The sequence below is a fragment of the Pinus tabuliformis genome, chromosome 9, assembly GCF_031772625.1.
Source record: "Pinus tabuliformis cultivar Carrire ecotype Pingquan chromosome 9, CPIR1, whole genome shotgun sequence".
NCBI lineage: Eukaryota > Viridiplantae > Streptophyta > Pinopsida > Pinales > Pinaceae > Pinus > Pinus tabuliformis.
In genome coordinates, this window is record NC_142307.1 from 1,572,723,782 (window position 1) to 1,572,744,227 (window position 20,446).

Sequence of the window (20,446 nt, forward strand, 5' to 3'; positions counted from 1 at the left end):
CCTTATATGGCTGGATTGCGGCGAAATGGAAACCTAAAGGAGATGTCACTCTCCAGCTAGGGCCGAAAGGCTTTTTCACCGCAATCTTTTTTTGCCTAGAGGACAAATATAGGATTCTGGGAGCAGGGCCTTACTTTTTCAACTCAGCAGGACTATATCTGAGGGAATGGATTCCAAGATTCAACCCAGATAAAGAAGATCTCACTTGGGCGCCGGTTTGGATCAGAATGTACTCTCTTCCAGATGAATATTGGGACGAGGACATTCTCAAGGGCATAGGAAATGGAGTGGGAGAATACATCAGAGCGGCAGAAGAAACCAAATCTCGTAAGTATATCTCCTATGCTCGAATATGTGTCTTTATCCGCCTGAATGAAGCTCTACCAGAGTCGGTAACTCTTGCCCACCGAGACGAAGAATGGATCTAGCCTCTCGACTATGAACATGTGCCCTTTCGTTGCAGAAAGTGCCATGCTCTGGGGCATCTCTTCAGGGACTGCCCTCAAAATGTCAAAGCCAACTCCCCTGATCCTTCTGAAACCCTAACCCAGGATGGCTTTACCAAAGTCCCAAGCCGGAAGCGCTCGCATAAAAAGCCCCAGAATGGGACTAAACCCCAGCCTAACAAACCCCAAGACCCAGCATCTAAGAACAGCTTCGATATTCTGGCCCAGACCTCTGAAGATCAACCCCTGATCTCTGAGACCAACCCAGCTCGCCCATCCTCTTCATCCCATCCCCCTCCCTCAGATCCCCCTCCCAAATCTCAGCCTCCCATCATCATCCCTTCCATCCTCAGCAGAAGTCAGAAAGATACAGTGGAGATTCACAAGGACATGGAAGTAGATGGAAAGGCAGACCTCCCACAGGACTCAGAGATCAATATAGAAGAAAGCAGTCAAGTGCAACAAATGGAAGAAGAGCCAGAAAGCATAGATCTAAATGGTCTGGATATTCTGGAATTAGAACTAGCTTGCAAAAAGAGAGCATATGACACAATATCTGAGAATCAACTCAATAAGCTCGAAGTGGTCATCTCAAGAGCCTACCACCAACACCAACTAGGGATACAACCAGGAAGTCATTGGGATGGCAGCCTGCGCCCAAAGGACACTAAAAAGAGAGGAAGAAAAACAGATCTCCAGCGAACAATCGAGATTGGGAAAATCCTGGTAGATTCAGGCAGATATGCTAAGTTGACGAAGTACTACAGGCCCTCCAACAATAGTTGAACCATGAAGCTTGTATCCTGGAACTTAAGAGGGCTTAATAGCCCTGGAAAACTCAGGATGTTAAAAAACATGATTAAAATGGAAAAGCCGCAGATGTGCTTTCTCCAGGAAACCAAATGCAATAGTTCCACTCTAGGTAACATACTCTCAAAAGCATGGCCAGGGTGTCGATCGGTTGCTGTAGATGCCTCGGGAGCCTCAGGAGGGCTTGCTATAGCATGGAACACCCAAGCGGTAACACTCACAGATTTTCATGCCTCTCATCATCTCATACAGGCGGCCTTTCATATATTGGGCACCAATATTCATGGTAACTTATCAAATGTATATTTTCCGCAAGACACAGGAAGCAAAATTGCGCTCCTTGATACTATAGAAGCTCTGAGCATTAACAGAAGGCATCCACTATGGATTGTGGCAGGGGACTTTAACATGATCACCAAAATCGAGGAAAAGATAGGAGGGAGAATCAGAATGGAACCAGAAGTTGCTCGCTTCAAGGACTTCATCCAAACTGCCTCTCTCATAGACATGCCGTTCTGTAATGGCACCTTCACTTGGAGCAATCGCAGAGCTGGCAAGCATCAAATTGCCTCCAAATTGGATCGCTTTCTCATCTCAGATAATGCGGTGCATCTAGGAGGAGATTTCTCAGCTGCAATACTTGCACACACTGGGTCGGATCACTGGCCGATCGCTCTACAATGGCAGAGACCAGGTGATTTGACAAAAAGACCCTTCCGCTTTGAGGGGTTTTGGCTTTCGCACCCTGCATTCAAGGACTTTGTCAAGACCACTTGGGCATCTTTCGTCCCCCCAGAAGGAGCAAAAATGTATCAGTTCCAACAGAAGCTAAGATTTCTAAAAAGTCACCTAAAAAGATGGAATAGGGAGACCTTTGGAAATATATTTAAGGCGCAACAAGAGTTAAATCAGGAACTGGTGGATCTCCAACAAAAGATAATCACAGAAGGGCATACGGAGGCAACCCTGGAACAGGAACGGCTCATTCACAGTCAGCTCGAAGAAAGGAGAAAGCAGGAGGAAATCTACTGGAGGCAAAAGTCAAGGGTAAGATGGCTGAAGGAGGGGGAGCGCAACACCAAATTCTTCCACAGAACTATGGTGCAGAGAAGGATGCATAATAATATACCCTTCATCTAGAATCAAGAAGGGGAAAAAGTAGAGAAGCATGAGGAAATCGAGGAGGTACTCCTCAATCATTTCCAACATGTCCACCATGAACAGGTAGAAGATCGGCAACAGGCTATTGGAAAGATAATCAGCAATGTGCCAAAACTCATCACGGAGGAACACAATGAGCTTCTCATGTGCCCTATTCTTCCCCAGGAAGTGGACGAGGCAATGTCCCAGCTCAAAGAAGGAAAGGCCCCTGGCCCAGATGGATTCACTACCACATTCTTTCACGCTTTCTGGGAAATGATTAAGTTGGAGGTTTGGCAGATTGTAGAGGAATCAAGGGCCCTGCGCTGGCTTCTCCCCTCCCTCAACTCCACCTTCATCACTCTCATCCCTAAAGAGGAGAATTCTATTACCCCTGACAAATTCAGGCCAATAGCTCTATGTAACGTCATCTACAAAGTCATATCTAAAGTTATTGCAAACAGGTTAAAACCCCTATTACCTCTGCTCATCTCACCGGAACAGTCGGGGTACGTGGAAGGAAGACAGATAATGGATGGCATTCTCCTCACGCACGAGATTATTCACTCTCTCAAGCATTCTAAACAAGCAGGTATGTTGCTCAAACTGGATCTCTCTAAAGCGTTCGATAAGCTCAGTTGGACTTATATTCAACATATGTTAAAAGCTTTTGGATTTTGCTCCATGTGGATACGCTGGATCATGAGCCTTATCACATCCACTCATTTTTCCATCCTTGTGAACGGCATCCCCTCCCGCCCATTCAAACCCTCTCGAGGTATCAGACAAGGGGACCCCCTATCCCCCTTCCTCTTTGTTCTTATGGCTGAGGGTCTTGGTAGACACATCAAACACGCCCTCCATTCTCAGCAGCTTAAAGGCATTTCTGTTCACAACACCCCTGCTACCTCTCATCAGCAATTTGTTGATGACACCATGCTTTTTGGCTACCCCTCTGTCCAGGAAGCCTCTCGCTTAAAAACCCTTCTCAACGACTTCTCTGAAGCCTCTGGCACCCATGTCAACTGCTCCAAGTCGCAGATTTTCTTCTTCCACACACCTCCTTCGGTCAAATCTGCTGTCTCTCGCATTCTTGGCTTCCCCTCTGCTACCCTCCCCTCTAAATATCTAGGAGCTCCCCTCACTGCCTCAGCCATAAAGCATCCCGCATGGCGCTCTCTTCTAGAGAAGCTTGATTCCCGTCTCAACCTATGGACTTACCGATCTCTAAATCTAGCCAGTCGGGTGGTGCTTATCAAGTCTGTCCTACAGGCCATGCCTCTCTACCTTTTTTCTATCCTAGCTGCACCAAAGTGGGTCCTAAAAAGAATAAGGAACCTACAGCGCGACTTTCTTTGGGGCAGCTCGGCAACTAATCGCAAGTGGGCACTGGTTAAATGGACTACTGTATGCATGCCCAAAGACAAGGGTGGCATCGGGCTAAGGGACCCAGAGTATAGCAACTCCATTATGAACGCTAAGATTTGGTGGCAATGGATAACTAATCCAGAAAAGCCGTGGGTAAAAATCTGGACAGCCAAATATGCCAATAACAGACCTCAAGAAGAGCTCATCAGATTTATTCCCACCGAAAAGGGGTCGCTAATCTGGAATGCGGCCAAACAGCACTATCAGCTCATTCAACAGCACAGCTTCTGGGAAATTAGGAATGGTCGCACGGCTAGATTCTGGACAGATGCCTGGAACCAAATGCCCAAGCTCACTAGTGTTCTTCATCCATCTCTGATACCAGACATGCAGGAACAGCAACAGGTTAAAGTCCAACAATTTTGGATGCAGGAGATGGAGCATGGATTCAGAAAATGGAGACAGAGTAACCAAATACTCATCAATACAAATATACAGGAGGCAGCAGAATTTGAGAAAGAGTTAAGGAAAAGAAGCATACGGCATGATGAAGGCAATGATATCCTCAGATGGGGATATCTACCCAAAGGGACCTACACCACCTCCGAAGCTTACAAGTTAGTCTGCAATTTCCCCACTCCGCCGGATCCACTATGGAGTAAAATATGGGGTCTCGGATCTTGGCCCAAAATCTCCTACTTCCTCTGGTTGGTAGGACATAAAAGAATTCTCACATGGGATAAACTAAGGAGACGAAACTTTCATGGCCCCTCTATGTGTCACAACTGTTTTCAAAACGAAGAAACTCTTCAACACCTCTTGGATACCTGCTCTCTAGCCAACCAGTTATGGGAAAAGGTGAGCTTTAGATGCCAAAAAAGATGTAAAGGGGATAACGACATCATCAATTCCATCAGACAATGGCCAAAGAACCCCTATAACTGTGAGATCCTCAACCACCTATGGAACATCATCCCGGGAACTGTCCTATGGAACATTTGGAAGGAAAGAAACAAACGCATATTCAAAAACAAGCGCTCTCCTATTGAAGAAATCTGGAACAGGCTACATGGGAATCTCAAGGAAACGATGTTGCTTCGATCATGGACAAAAGAGGATCTCCCTTCTACAGATAATGAGAAAAACATTCTCGACAATTGGCAATTGCAACTGCCACAAGAAGTTTCCAAGCATCACCCATCTAATAGCAGCATCAAGGACAACAGCCGCTGGAACGCCCCTCCTATTAACTCATACAAACTCAACTTTGATGGGGCTTCCAAAGGCAATCCTGGAGCAGCTGGATTTGGAGGTATTTTGAGGAACCATGAAGGCACTCCTCTGCAGATATACTTTGGAAATATAGGGTGGGACACCAACAACTCCGCAGAGCTAGAGGGACTCTGGCAAGGTCTCTTGCTAGCCGGGAACCTCAACCTTCAACCCTTGATTGTAGAAGGCGATTCCCAGATCCTCATCAACATGGCAACGCGCATACAGAATGGCTCTCAAGCCAGGAAAGTTGCATCTAGCTGGAGACTAGAAGCGAGGCTAAATAACATTGCTCATGATCTGCGCAATAATAGAGCCATCTCCTTTCATCACACAAAAAGAGAAGGCAACAAGATAGCTGACCTCCTGGCCAACATTGGGGTAGAAAATGAACAGACCCTCCTATCAGGAAACATGGATATCATTCCAAACAATCTCCAGGCCCAGGATTGTGAAAGCCTCATCCAAAGAGATGCAGGATCCCCGGATGCGGGTGTTAGTACGTCTGGCAGTGAGAGGCCACATGCCAAGCATGTGCCGCCTCGTGATCAACTAAGGAATTCATCGCCTCCTGCCGCCGAGGAATGAAGAACAGACGCGAGCTCAGGGCATTCAATGCAACATAAGGTGAATAGCTGTGGTCGCAGAGCGCAGTTATGGAGGGCAGATATCGAGAGAATGTGGAGAGGTTTAAGATGGGTGAAGGATTGTTGCAGGTCTATTCGCAAAGTAAGGATCACGCAGTGCAAGTTCTTGTGGGCAATCTTCTCCTTCAGGCTACAGCTCCTACTGTCACAGCCAGCTCTCAAGAAGCCAAGGGACGTCTCGAGCTCGAATTCCCTGTTGGTTGTTGTTTATGTGCTACTAAGCTTCGTCCCAGATCTGTTGGGAGAGGTCTCAATTACGTGGGGGGGCGACACAAGCTGGGTAAACCTTCAACTGACGCTCTGCTTCACGCCACCAGCATCACTGCAAATATGGTAAGACCAAGGCAAAGGTTGCTCAGTCGACGAGGCTCCACTCGTGGAGGTTCTTCGCGCCACCCCGCTGTGGAATCCCACCACCACTGCTGCTGTTGTTACTGCCACAGAAGGGCAGGGGCCACACCCATACAGGCAAGTCAATTTATGGACTTGGGTAGTCCCAATGTTGGACCGCCTCCTCTTCCAGCATTTGGAACTGCCATTTTCACCCTCGGCAGCTCGAGGGATAATACCCGCATCAATGCACACATCTCGGTCTTGTTCATGGAGGACTCTCAGGAAGATGAAGGCGGTTCGGGCAGCAAGGAGGTGCTCCCAGATGAGCAACTAGAAATTGTTGAGGAAGAGCCAGAGGGATTACCTGAGCAGACTCCCATCCAACCTCAGGAGAAGGAGGCGTCGACCTCCAAGAAGGCCGCAGCGGAAGAGTGGGAAGGCTTCCCTAAAGGCCATGGGTGGTATATAATTCTCGAGGAGAAGCCAGAGGAATAGAATCCAGCGGCACGCTCCGTCATCCTACTCTTTTGCTCAGGTCTGGTATAAGTCATACGTCTCTGTCTGCGTCTGGTATAGACCAAATGTTTCTGTCTGGGTCTCTCTAGTTCATATATATGTTTATGTCTGCCATAGTACTGCTAGCAAGACTCGTAATTGTGTTGTCATAGGTCCTCTGTCGCCCCTGCGAGGAAAAAATCTTTGTTTTTGTTCCGAAGCCCCTGCCTGGGATGTTTTTGTTTGGTCTGATTACAGTTTTGTGTTATGTCACGGGATGGAAGAGGTTATGTTTGGTAGTGCTGCCCCTGCGAGGGCTAATACTGAGTTGCGAACTGCTAACCCAAAGAGCCACAGTCGGCCTTGGGCAACCTGACTTTCTGATTGTAATGTTTTCCTGTACATAATTTAATAGAATAGTATAGCTTTACTGAGAAAAAAAAAGAATAATATTTCTAGCCTAAGGAATGAAGGTAATATCCTTTTAATGGGTGACTTTAATGCTTGAACTTCAAGCAACCAAGCTATTGTTTTAAGAAATCATTCCAACCCTAATCCTCTTTGGTTAGACGAAGACCTTACTATGGATAGCCAGTACAAAAGGAGCTCTAAAGACCTCCGGGAGAATTTGTTTGGGTCAAAGCTAGTCAAGATCTGTAGTGTTCAAGATCTCACAATTTGAAATGGTCTAAAAAAGTGGCCCAATTCTAGCCAGATGACGTGCATCCATGGGCTTGGTAGTAGCGTGGTAGACTATGTTATTTCTGATCTCCCTTTATACAACAAAATAATAAATTTTGACATCTTAAACGAGCACGAGCCTGACTCTGATCATAGGCTTTTACTTATAACTCTCAATTTTTTCATGCATAGAGATCCCATAGAAGTTAATCCTTATAGCCAAAAGAACTTAATCTTTGATAGAAATAAAAACGATCTCTTTCTAAATGAACTAAACTAATTTGCTTCCTTTATCTAGTATAGACAACATAGAAGACCTTTATCATAATTTTACTACAACCCTCATATTATATTAACAAGTTCTCAATTGAAGCTTCAAGTAATAAAAGAAATAGTAAAACCAACCGATGGTATGACAAAGATTGTAAAAGTGCGAAGAGAGCAATTAAGGAAGCTGTTGATGAATCTCTTAAAATTGGCAAGATAAAAATATACAAAGCCCTAACTAAAAGGAAAAAAAGGCAGTATATTCGTAAAAGACAAGAGAATCTCTAACACCTCTCTAAGTTAGCTCCTAAGAAATTTTGGAGGCAGATTCTAACTAGGAAAACTAAAGATAATAATAAAATTGCTTTACATGACTGGAATTCCTATCTTAAAAATCTTTATGAATCTCCAAATGTCATGGATAACTTTGAAAACTTTCTCACAATGACTGAAGTTTTCTCATTAGAAGACATTGATTTTGGGGTTAAATGTCTGGCAAATGGGAAATCTAAGGGTATTGAACGTTACCAGGCATAAATCTTAAAAATTGGAGGTCATGTCCTCATCCCCCACATCCACAAGCTTTTCAATCAAGTGGGCAAGCAAGGGTTCCCTAAACCATGGACTCAGAGCCTCATTATCCATATTTTTAAAAGTGGGGATACAAGTAACCCCTCTAATTATCTGAAAATTATGATCAGCCTTCTCTTAGCCAAGTTATATGGTATTATTTTGGAAAAGAATTTGAGCATATGGCTTGAAAGTGAAGGTAAGCGGGCTAATGACCAAGCGGGTTTTAGAAGGCAGCACCCAACAATGGACCACCTCGTTATGCTTAGGATTATTGTGGAGGAATTCCGCAATGATAAATCCAATCTCTTTTGTTGCTTTGTGGATTTTAGAAAGACTTTCGATACAGTTCCTAGAAATAACCTATGGAATATATTAGAAAAGCTAAAGGTTCCTTTCGAGTTGAGAGTTGTCGCTATAAGGTTATACGAGAATGTAATTGGAAAGTTAAAGAGAAATGAGTGGTGGTCGAAAGATATTAAGTGTAATATCGGAGTTAAACAAGGTTTCCCCCTCTCCCCTACACTATTTGGCATTTACATCGACAAGCTAGAAGGTTGTTTAGAGGAAGTAGGCTGTGTTGGTATGATCTTAGCTGGGATAGTCATCATCCTTCTTCTCTATGCTGACGATATTGTTCTTCTTGCAAGGTGCCCATCTGATCTTGATAAGAAACTTAGACTTCTTTAGAATTTCTACTCTACCATGGGTATGACTGTTAATGCTGAGAAAAAAAAGTTATGATTATCAAATACAAGAACAACACTTATGCTAATTTTATGTATGACAATAGTAACTTGGAGGAAGTATCTTATTACAAGCACCTAGGAATTGATATTCATCACAAGCTCAACTGGAACTATAACATTGAGAAAAGGATTAATGGGGGGTGGAAAGCTTATTTTGGTCTTGAAAATAATTGTAAAACGACAAACCTCGTAATGTGGGATACAAATAAGTTCCTCTTTGAAACTTTAGTCACTCCTGTTATCTTATATGGATGTGAAGTTTGGGGTTGCAGCATCTCTAGAGAATCTTGGAGAAAGATTGAGAAAATCTAGAAGCGTTTTATAACGTATAACCTCAAAATTAAAATCAATACACCTTATCATATTCTACTTATAGAAGTGGGTCTTTTCCCTATCGAGAACCTAGTTATGACTAGGCTTCTGTTGTACAAGCACAAACTCAATAAAATAGGAGACCATAGACTTCCTAAGCTAGCTTTTAATTCCAGCCAAAACCACCTGTGGCTCAAATGAGGTTGGTAAAGACACCAGGGCCTGGTAAACCATTGGGAGATCGACGAGAATGTTGCATTGAAAAAAATTAGTAACATTAAAAATGTTGTTACTTCTAAGTTCAAAGAAAAAATGTAGTGTGAGAAAGATTTAGTAGCTAAAATAAAATTAAGATATTATAAGGAGGTCATCAACCCCACCCTCGAAAATCAAAAGTATCTCTCTGTTTTAACTAGCTCAAAGAAGAAAATTAATATAGCTAAGATTAGAATGAACTCTCATGACCTCCATAGTGAAACGGTTCGTTGGGCAGTTCCTAAAACACCATGGATGGAAAGGATATGCCATCTCTGTGAGAATATGAACATCGAGGATGAAAATCACTTCCTCTTAGAATGCCCCGCGTACAACCACATTAGATCTAAGTTTCATAATCTTTGTTGCAATACTGACCTTCCTAGCCTTTTACGATGTCAAAATTATATTGAGTTCGGGAGGCCGCATAGGAATAAAATCTTAAATGAAACTAAATAATTCGTTTCTTTAGGTCCCGATAGACCAAAGTTTGGTCTCAGTGGACATTAACCACCACCACCATCATCATCAATAAAATAAATAAATTATTAAATCATTCTTCAAAATAATAATATATTTCCCATATTTTTTATCTACCCAAATTCTAATCAAAATACTATATTATTAACACATTCACATAAAACATAATTATACATAAAATTAAAAATATTTTATATTCAGTGTTTTGTCTTTTTATATAAAATTCACCGAATTACAATTCCTAAATCATAATTTAATTGCGGTATAATTATATTGACAAACCTTTCATGATTATATAAAAATCTTTTATATATTATTATCATAAGAAATATAAGTTTGTATATTTAATTTATTAGTGATAGTGCATATTATATTTTCTGTGATTGTACTTATTTAATGGGTTAATGTAATTATTATAAATCAATTTTATTTTTTTATAATTATTAATATTTAAATTAAAATAATTAAAATACTTTATTTTAAAAATATTTTATAAATCGTCTTTAAGAAATTAAAAAGCTTTTATTAATTCTTCAAAACAGTGTAATATATTTTTTCCAATTTTATTACTCTCTCAATTTTAATTGGTCAGGAAAAATACAAAAAAATGGAGCATAAATGTCAAAATTTCCATCATACCAAGGAAGAAAATGCTCAAATCACCTAACAACAAAATGCCCAAAAACATACCAAAGCACCCAAAATACAAAGAGAATAAAAATGCAGCCCACCAACACCAAAGATTAAGAGGAAGTGTCAATGCATGTCCAACACCAAATATGTATACAGGTCTAAGACCCCAAGAACATGGAACTCGATCAATTCATACCTCGATCTAATCTAGCCGCTCATTTGTGCGTCTTTGGCTGTGTGAGAAACCAACATGAATTTATTTTAAAAGTATTATTGATAATAAAATTATATGTTATATAATGTATTAATAATTACATTGCATTATAAAAATAATAAAAGTATATATTATTATATTTTTAGTATACCCTTTAAATTATACTAAATTAAATAATTTATTTAAAAATTATTATTAACATGTGAAATTATATATTATACAATGTACTAATAATTATATTGTTTTATAAAAAATAATAAAATTATTTATTGATATAATTTAGTATAGTGTGTAAATATATTTTACAAAAAATTGATAATTATTATCTTTATATATTGATGTGTAACATTATTTAGTGAAAAGTAAATATATAATTTATTTTTACTGTATAGATTTGGTAAATTATGGGTTAAGTGAAAAGCTTAAGCAAAAATCTAACTATGACTAGTTTTGGAATTCAAGGGAAAATGTATTACATGAAAAAAAAATAACTCACCAAAAAGTTAGAAGATAATTATTCCTCTCCCTAAAAATAAATAATTTTACTTGGGACAAGGGAGCCAAAAGGCGAACAGGAGAAAAAAACCCGAGGCAACCTTGAAGACTTGGTACATGGTTGGAGGCTGTCCAAGTGAGGAGAATGACATTGCAAGCTTGAGAGCCTGCAATAGGACATTGTTGAAAGAAGGTATGACATTAACAGTTAGGGTATTCTTGAGTTGGTTGAAGACAATGGAATCCCTAACACAGACCTTTGAGTTTGTGAGTTCTTTGACTGAATTTGTACAGTCTTGATGCCTTTAAACAAACCTTATTAGGTGTCTATCAAGAAATTGTTCTAGGAATGTGTTGTTCTGTTCAACAACCCCCATTTTAATGTATTATAAATTTCCTATCAAATTTATTATATTAAAATAGGGACCCTTCATCTTAAAAAATCTTATAATTAAAGTTTAATACTTAGGATTTTTAATTAAAACCCAAATATTAACCTTTGATTATAAAAAAAACCAAATTAAATAGCCCCCGAGACACAAACTATGCTTAGGCTTCAAAAACCTTAAGTATTTAAAAATATGGGTTATCTAAACAAAATAAATCGGAGTTTTATTCCACTAAAGTTAAAATCTTGACAAACTTCAACTAATCCCATTTCCTCGCATCGCATGTTTCATAAGGCTCAAGACCACTCCACCAACTCCATTGCGATTGTGATATAAACTGGACCTGAGGGGATTATCCAATACAAACCATAAAACCCCGCGTCTGTAACTATCACAAGATCCAAAGGCTTAAGGCCAAAACCCGCCACACACTGCTAATTGTGATTGCGATATAAGTATCGGACCCGATGGGAAAATCCATTACAATTCATAAAACCCTGCATCTGTGACTACCGTAGGCTCTAAAAAAAAATCTTAAGTTCATACCCCACCACTGATTGCGATATGCGATTAAGCCTAGACCTGCGGGGATTATCAACTTCACTTCATTAAAATCTCACGTCCGCACAATCGCAAGAACCATTGCATTATGTCAATTGCGATATGCGATAAGGCCCGAACCAGACGAGATTATTCACTACGATTTATATTATTATCACGTCTGGGGCCTATATATATGAATCGCAAAGTTCTAAAAAGTGATGTTTCATCCAAATGTCGATTGTGATATGACATTAGCAATGACGTCAGATCCAAGTCATCTGCCACGTCACCTCCATGTCACTTTTCAGTCACCACGTCAATTGCCACGTTACCATTCCACGTCATAGTGACATCACTATGATGACATATCTGACGTCACCCTAAGACCTCGCAATAACAAGTTTCATAGGGACACAACTTATAATAAATTCTTCACCCCTGTCAATTTGCGACATCCGATATAATCGGACCCAACGAGATTATAAAATCCATGTTATTAAAATCCCACACTCAGAGCTATTGGAGTATCCATGAGTCTAAAGGTTATGCCTGCTACACACTGTCGAATGCGATTTTATTTGAGAAGGCCCCCTTTTTATTTTATATGACATACTCTCGGTTTAAACCAATTGTGATTGTTCTAAAAGTTTTGCCCCTGATTTTATACCGATTGTGAATTTTATGAAGTCCTGTGCCAAAGATCTGATTTCCGATAAGCCTTAAAGCTCCACCTCCTCACTCAACATTCCTCTCCATGATGTCTTTGTCGGATTTATTGCGCTCTATGTTTTCCTGATTTTCTGCAAAAGTGATTTGTTTTAAATAAAACTCACTTATTAGTATCATTTATTTCCATCTTATTAATTCTTGTTTGTTGTATTCAAGTTCATGACAGAGAAAGACAACTATGTTGATTAGTGGCAGATTAGTTCAAACAGACAAACAAACATCCAAAGAATTCGATGGAACAAATGAAGCTAATGATGACAACAAACCATTTTCAGAAACTTCTACCAAAATAATGTTTTCCTTTAAGAATTGTTGAAGGGATCTATTTAATGCCCTCAACGCTCTGCACAATAGATTAGAGTTGTTTTTTGTTATTTAAGCTTAGCTGCTGTAGGAACTAAAAGTCCTGAATTTTATGAAAAAAGGCTTACGAAAGCTCACACCATTGTACTTTCATACTTTTCTCAATAGAATGACTAGAAAATTGTTTTTTGAATTTTCATAAAGAATTTTGAGAAGCTGCACTATTGTACTTCCGGAATCATCTTTGTGAGAAGGACTAAACTATTGCTATTTATTTTATGACATGCGCGAAGTGTATCTAGTATTTCTATCATTGTATCTTTGTTTTGTTCATAAGTAAATAGTAAATTTATCTTTTCAGATTTATCATTACTTGACATTTAAAGAATATTGTTACATGTATTCACTACTCATCATGCTGCCTTTGATATTTTTATACATGTTAGGCAATTTGTTGTGATATTCTAAATGCGATATGAGTTTTAATCAAACTAATCATCTTGAAATAAGTTTCATTTCCATTAGTGTTTGAGAAATCTATATTATCATTTACTAAGTAAAATCATTATAGATCACATCTAGATAAAAGTTAAACGATCTCGGGTTATAGAATAGATTAATGAAATTATTTTTCCATTTGATTCATTACTGCAAATCCATCTATTTAACTCCACTATAAGCATTACACATTTATTCAATCATCTCTCATTAGGAAACTAGTCCCATTATCCCCTGTCGAAGCCACTACTTAAATGGAAAAGGACTTGTCTGAAGGTCCGAACCGGGTGATTTTCCCCCTGTGTTGAAGCAATGATTTTCGAGGCCTGGACATGTTTTGGCACTAGGAGGAGGGCCTGCAGACTATGAATGGAAAGTAAGTCTAATCCAAAAGCAAAAGGCCATTCTAAGAGTCATTCTCCCTCCAAATCTTCTACAACTTCTAGATCCCCTCTAAAATCTCCTACTTTTAGATCAGAAGTTGTACAATCACCTCCCAAGTCTCCTAGAATATTTCCTAAGGTAATCCCTACGAATTATAGTCCAGAATAACCAGAAATTACAACTTTGATAAAGACATTGAAATACGTCTCCATTTCAGTAGAAAATCTTGAATCATCCAAAGATTTTGCAGGAAGAATAACTTCTATTTTTCAAGGAACTGGTGTTTTAACTCAGTCCCAAAGTGCAAAACTTAGCATCTCGCCATTTGAATTTCCACTTCAATCTCACCGAACGAAAACTACTGCATCAGATTCCCAAACATCTACTAATGAGATTATGGCATTCTCTCATTCACCAACATCTTCATTTCTTCCTTTTTCATTTCCTTTCTCTCTATAGTTCACTTCATCTATTTCCATTTCCTCTACACAAACAACTAGTGCTACCTCAAGTAACACTGTCACAACTATCAGTTCTTCTCTTATCACATCCACCTCTCCAACTGTTATAATGGAAGCCATACCATGGTCCAATCCGGGAGCTGTTCAAAAGCCAACACCACTTCATCGTCTACCGAAACATCCTAAAAGATGGCTTCCCAAATTCAATCATGATGATGGGTTACCTGCTGAAGAACACCTTCACAACCATATGTTAGCCATCAATCTTAATGGGGTAGATAAATAAGATGTTGTTGTTAGATTATTCCGTACACTCTTACAGGATCAGCAGGATCTTGGTACTTTTCATTACCAGCCAATTCTATTATTAGTTGGGATATTTTTGAAGAATAATTTTTTATTAAATTTGGTGATGGTCTATCAAATTCATCTCTTATCAATGACCTTCCCAATTTAAAAATGAATTAATGGGAAAAGATAAAAAATTTCAATCACAGATTTAACAAATTGTTAAATAAAATCCCAACTACTTTCAGACCTGGTGTCGATGTACAAATTGAATGGTATATTTCATCTCTTCCTTCTAACATAGGAATTTTTTGAGATAGAGCTAATAAAAATACCTTGGTAGATAACATGAAAGAAGTTGTGTCTGTAGAGAAGGGGATAAATGCACTAGAAAAGAAAAAGGATCAGGAGGACAGAAAAGTAAAAAGAGTTACATTTAAGGATGAAACTAAAAAGAAAACACCTAAAGATCCCTTTGATATTCAAGGCTTACAACAAGTTCTTAAAACTTTGTCTAACGAGATGGTAGAGATCAAAAACAAGTAGTTGAATTCTCTTCCAAAAAACCTTTTAGACCATTCAAAAAAAATCAGCCACCTAATTCACAACCTCCAAACACAATCTCTAATGCAGAAACTGATGATGAAGATGATGATAAAGCAACATTTTCTGCTGATGAATCCCAAGATGAACAAATAGTTGAGTTAAATGGAATTTGAGATTTTATGCTTGCTATTTCTGATAGTGAAAATGAATATGAAGCATTACTTGTTAGCACAAGAAGTAAAGGTTTAGTTGATCCTAAACAATCAATTCAGAAACAAAAACCTTCAACTTCCAGTGCTAAAGATAAAGTTGTTGTTAAAAAATCCACTTCCACTTCTCCCCAAGAGATTCCATCTTCACCTAGAACCTTAGTAGTTTTAGATACTATTGAGTACAATATAGTTGAGGATATGAAGAAAATAAAAGAAAACATTTCCCTCCGTGAACTCACTAAACTCAAGAAACAACATAAATTTTTACTAAAAGAGTTGAATGTAGTACCTGGTTCTCATCTTCCTATTGTTGTGGTATCCAAAGCTTCTAACGGAATGGGTAAGCCTCCTGCTCATCCACTATTTGATTCCTCTGATGTTATTATGATAGATGATAGGTCTAACTCACATACTCCTCCTTTTCTTTTTACTTTTAGATATTTAATAAAAATGTACGTAACTGCATGGTAGATTCAGGGGCTTCTTCGAATATCATGCCGTATTCAGTTTCTCTAAAATTAAACATGTCACCCCATAAAAATCCAGTTCACGTTGTGCAACTTGATAGGACAAAAGTCAAAGTTATAGGAGAATTGAATTCAGTTCTTATTAGATTATCTTCGAATCTTGAAGTTTTTCAAATAATTGATATACTTGTTAATGATATCCCAAATTTCTACGGTTTAATTCTTAGTAGAGATTGGTCAGAAAAACTACACAGTTATTTTTCCACTAATTGGTCTCACTTATGGCTCCAGTTTAATCGAAAGCCGAATTAAATCAGAATCAACCAAGAAAAAACATATGAAACATTCAATAATAGATTTCGAAGGTGAAAATGAGGCAGTAGTATTTGATAACAACATTCTTGTAAACTACTCTACTAAATCATTTTTTGAGAATTTTAAAGCACAAACATCACCATTTATGAGTAATTATGTAACTTCTCAAATTGAAAAAATTTCATAGACAGACTTTTCCAGATGTTTAAATATGCTAGAAAAACCATTTGTTAATTCATTATTCTGGACATTGTATTTTGATGGGTCAAAATCAAGCGATGGTGCAGGAGTAGATAACATATTGATTAATATTGAAGGTGTGAAGACAATACTGACTTGAAAATTGGAATTCGAATGCACAAATAATATTGCAGAATATGAAGCATTGGTCCAAGGTATGTATAAAGAAATTAACCTTGACGTTAAATACTTGCAAGTTTATGGAGATTCAGAAATTGTAGTAAAACAAGTAAGAAACATGTTGCAGTGTATCTCTACACACTTGAAGCATTATCAGTCATTGGTTCAGTCTCTCACTTCACATTTTTTAGAGTTTAACATTTCTGTTATTCCTATAATTCAAAATGCCAGTTCTAACCTTCTTGCTAACATTGCATCAAAACTGATCCCATCTGAAGATTACAGACCTAATAGATTTTTTGTAGAATTAATATTTAGGCCATCCATTCCCTATAATATCACCAACTGATGGGTATTCAATGATGATGAAGACATTTTAAGCTTCTTAACTTTTGAAAAATCATACGATGACCTAATAATTGATGAGGATGGACATGATGATCAATTAAAATAGAAAATTGAGCATAATCCCATACCCAAATATGTGGTTAAACTTGAGGATCTATATGATTTAAAAGATAGATTTAAAAGACCTACTAATTTAAAACTACAGAGTTCAACTTTGAGATTTGAATTAATAAATCTTGGGACAGATCTTAATCCTCAGAACATCAATTTAGGACTTGATATTTTGTCTGAAGAAAGATTATCCTTCGTTAATTTGTAAAAGAAATATAATGATTTCTTTGCTTGGAGTTACAAAGATCTGAAAACATTTGACACTTCTATCATTCAACATACACTCCTGATGATATCAAATGATAAACATGTCCAAAAAAAATAAGGAAAATTCATCCGAACTTAGAAAATCAAATCAAAACGGAATTGAATAAACTCGTTAAGGCCAAAATTATTTTTCCTGTTAGGAATTCAAGATGGGTTTCCAACTTAGTACTTGCTAGGAAGAAAAAAGGTGATATCCAAATTCGTATAGATTTTAGGAATCTTAATAAAGCCAGTCAAAAGGATAATTTCCCTCTACCCACTATGGAACATATTTTACTGGTTCCAAACTTATGTCTTTCCTTGATGATTTCTCTGGATATAATCAAATTATGGTCCACCCAATTGATAGGTTAAAGACTACTTTCAGAACCAAATGGGGAATTTATGCCTACCAAAAAATGCCATTTAGTTTAATAAACGCAGGGGCCACTTTCTAACGAGCCATGGATATAACTTTCAAAGGTATATTACATAAAACAGTTGTTGTTTATCTAGATGACATTATTGTTTATTCAAAGAACAGAAATAGTCATTTGCAAGACTCAAAATAGATTTTTGAACGCTATAAAAAATATGGTATTTCATTAAATCTAAAAAATGCTTTTTTCGCTCTTAGTGAAGGGAAACTTTTAGGATTCATTGTGTCAAAAAATGGAATTTACATTGAACCTGATAGAATAAAAGAAATTTCAGAAATTTCTCCACCATATAACAAAAAAAACATGTAATCATTTTTTGGACATATCAATTTTGTCAAAAGGTTTGTCCCTAATTTCTCACAAATCGGTTTACCGTTACAACAAATGATTAAGAAAAACACAATTTTTAAATGGGGCTAACATGAAAAGAAATCATTTGATTTAATTAAACAATCAATTGTCAACGCTCCCTCTTTACATACTCCAAATTTATCCAATCATTTCATCTTATATACCTTTGCTTCTTCAATGTCTTATGTTGTTGTTTTGACACAAATTAATAATCAGAAAATTAAAGCACCCATCTCATTTTTCACCTCAAATTCTCAGGGTGTTGAATTGAATTATTCAGAAGTAGAAAATAGGCATTTGCTATATATAAATTTGTAAAGAATTTTAGAACTTTTCTCTTAAAAACACACATGAAAGTAATAGTCGCATTCCCAGCAGTGAGGCAATTACTATTGCAGAAAGAATTAGGAGAAAAGAGAGCAATTTTGGTAACAACTCTGCAGGAATATGACATCGAAATAAGACCAGCCAAAATTGTTAGAGAGCAAGGTTTTTGCAAGCTTCTTACAAGACAATCCAACATACCAGCCGAAGGGGATAAAGGTAACAATAAACACATTTTTGAGGTAAGTGTAATTGATATTAATTCCCAATATGTTGATTTAATTTTTTACTTGAAAAATGGATATGATCCTACCAAACTCAATTATAAAAGAAAAAGAGCTTTATGATTAAAAACAAAAAATTATGAGATTGTTGATAACGTGTTATTTAGGAGAAACTATGATTCCATATTGTTAAGATGCTTAGAAAAATCTGAAGCACAAACAGTTTTGCAGGAACCTCACGATGGACCAGCAGGTGGACACTTTGGAGGGGATACTACAACACACAAAATCTTACATGTTGGATACTACTGGCCCACTCTCTTCAAAGTTACCCACACATATGTGAGGAAATACAAAACATGCCAACCTGCTTCTGGAAGACAAAGAAAATCATCTTTGCGTCTGTAACCAATCAACATCGATCAATTATTTGAACAATGGAGACTGGATATCATAGGTGAGATCATTCCTCATTCTTCTAAACAACATAGGTATATTCTGACTGCTACAGATTACTTCACTAAGTGGGTGGAAGCAATTACGCTAAAGGTAGTCAATTCTGAATCTGTTATTAAATCTATTGATCAATTTATCATTACAAGATTTGGTTTGCCTTCTACACTTATATTTGATAATGCATCTTATTTTTCGGGTACCAGTATGATTGATTTGCAATTAGGAGAGGTTTTAAACTCAAATATTATGCTAATTAATATCCCCAACGAAATGGTTTGGTAGAATCCACTAATAAAAATGTCCTTAGAATAATCAAAAGAATTGTAGATCAAAATCAAAGAAATTGACACAAAGCTTTATTATTTTCTCTATGGGTTGATAGGATAACTCAGAAGGCCTCTATAGACACTTCTCCATTTAACCTAGTCTATGGGAAGGAAGCCATTATTCCATCACATTTAGCTTCTCCTTCATTAGCACTACTTCAAGTTATTGAAGAAACACCTTCTTCTTCATTGAAATTAAGAAATTCACAAATCCTAAAATTAGAAGAAGAAAGGGAAAAGGCGAAACTCACACACAGTAAACATCAACAAATGGTGAAAGCTTCTTTTGATGCAAGTTCAGTCACACAACGATCCTTCCAAGTTGGAGATCTAGTTCTCAAGTGGGACAAAACACACGAAGAAAAAAGGGAAACATACCAAATTTAAGAAGTTATGGCTTGGTCCATTTCAGATTGTTGAATAGATAAGCCCATCTACATTTATACTTCAAGATTTATCAGGAAAGAGAGATTCTCTCCCTGTAAATGGGCTCGTCTTAAAGAATTTTTTTCTTAATTTCTTTAATAATATATATATATATATATATATATATGTATGTGTATGTGTATATATATATATATATATATATATATATATATATAAAGAATAAAATCTATAAAAAATCACTCCCATTATACATCCCGCTGCAATTTATTTTCCTTTTACAGATTTTGTTTAATAAATATTAAATAGTACTCTATTGACTTTTCAAACATCTCTTGAAGTTATTTTCGTTTTTCATTTTGAAGGTAGGAATTTTGAAGAAGTGGTTACTAAAATTGAAAATTTGATAAAAAAATATATAACTGTGAAAATATTTTCCATTAAGCTGTAAAATATTTACAAACCAAAACAATTATATCCTTTTACTCTAGTTTCAGTAAAAAAGGTTGTCCTTAAGAAGTAAAGACCATCTTACGACTTAAAACTTTCAACTCAAATTTGTCAGGAAAAACTC

General features: G+C 37.4%; 1 protein-coding gene across 1 annotated transcript; it reads left to right on the forward strand.

The window, feature by feature from the left end:
• Window positions 1-1,325: 1,325 nt before the first annotated feature.
• Window positions 1,326-5,624, forward strand: LOC149154666 (uncharacterized). The gene is made up of 3 exons (XM_089444195.1): window positions 1,326-1,862; window positions 2,481-4,381; window positions 4,829-5,624. The coding sequence occupies exons 1-3, from the start codon at window positions 1,326-1,328 to the stop codon at window positions 5,622-5,624; spliced, it is 3,234 nt and encodes a 1,077-aa protein (XP_089300321.1).
• The last annotated feature ends 14,822 nt before the right edge of the window (window positions 5,625-20,446 follow it).

What these genes read in the sequence shown, in the direction of transcription:
- LOC149154666 (XM_089444195.1), top strand. Translation starts at nt 1,326, where the DNA reads ATGTGCTTTCTCCAGGAAACCAAATGCAATAGTTCCACTCTAGGTAAC. An exon ending in TTCTCATCTCAGATAATGCG is followed by an intron (nt 1,863 to 2,480) that starts GTGCATCTAGGA and finishes CACCATGAACAG; the next exon opens with GTAGAAGATCGGCAACAGGC. An exon ending in ACCACCTCCGAAGCTTACAA is followed by an intron (nt 4,382 to 4,828) that starts GTTAGTCTGCAA and finishes AATCTGGAACAG; the next exon opens with GCTACATGGGAATCTCAAGG.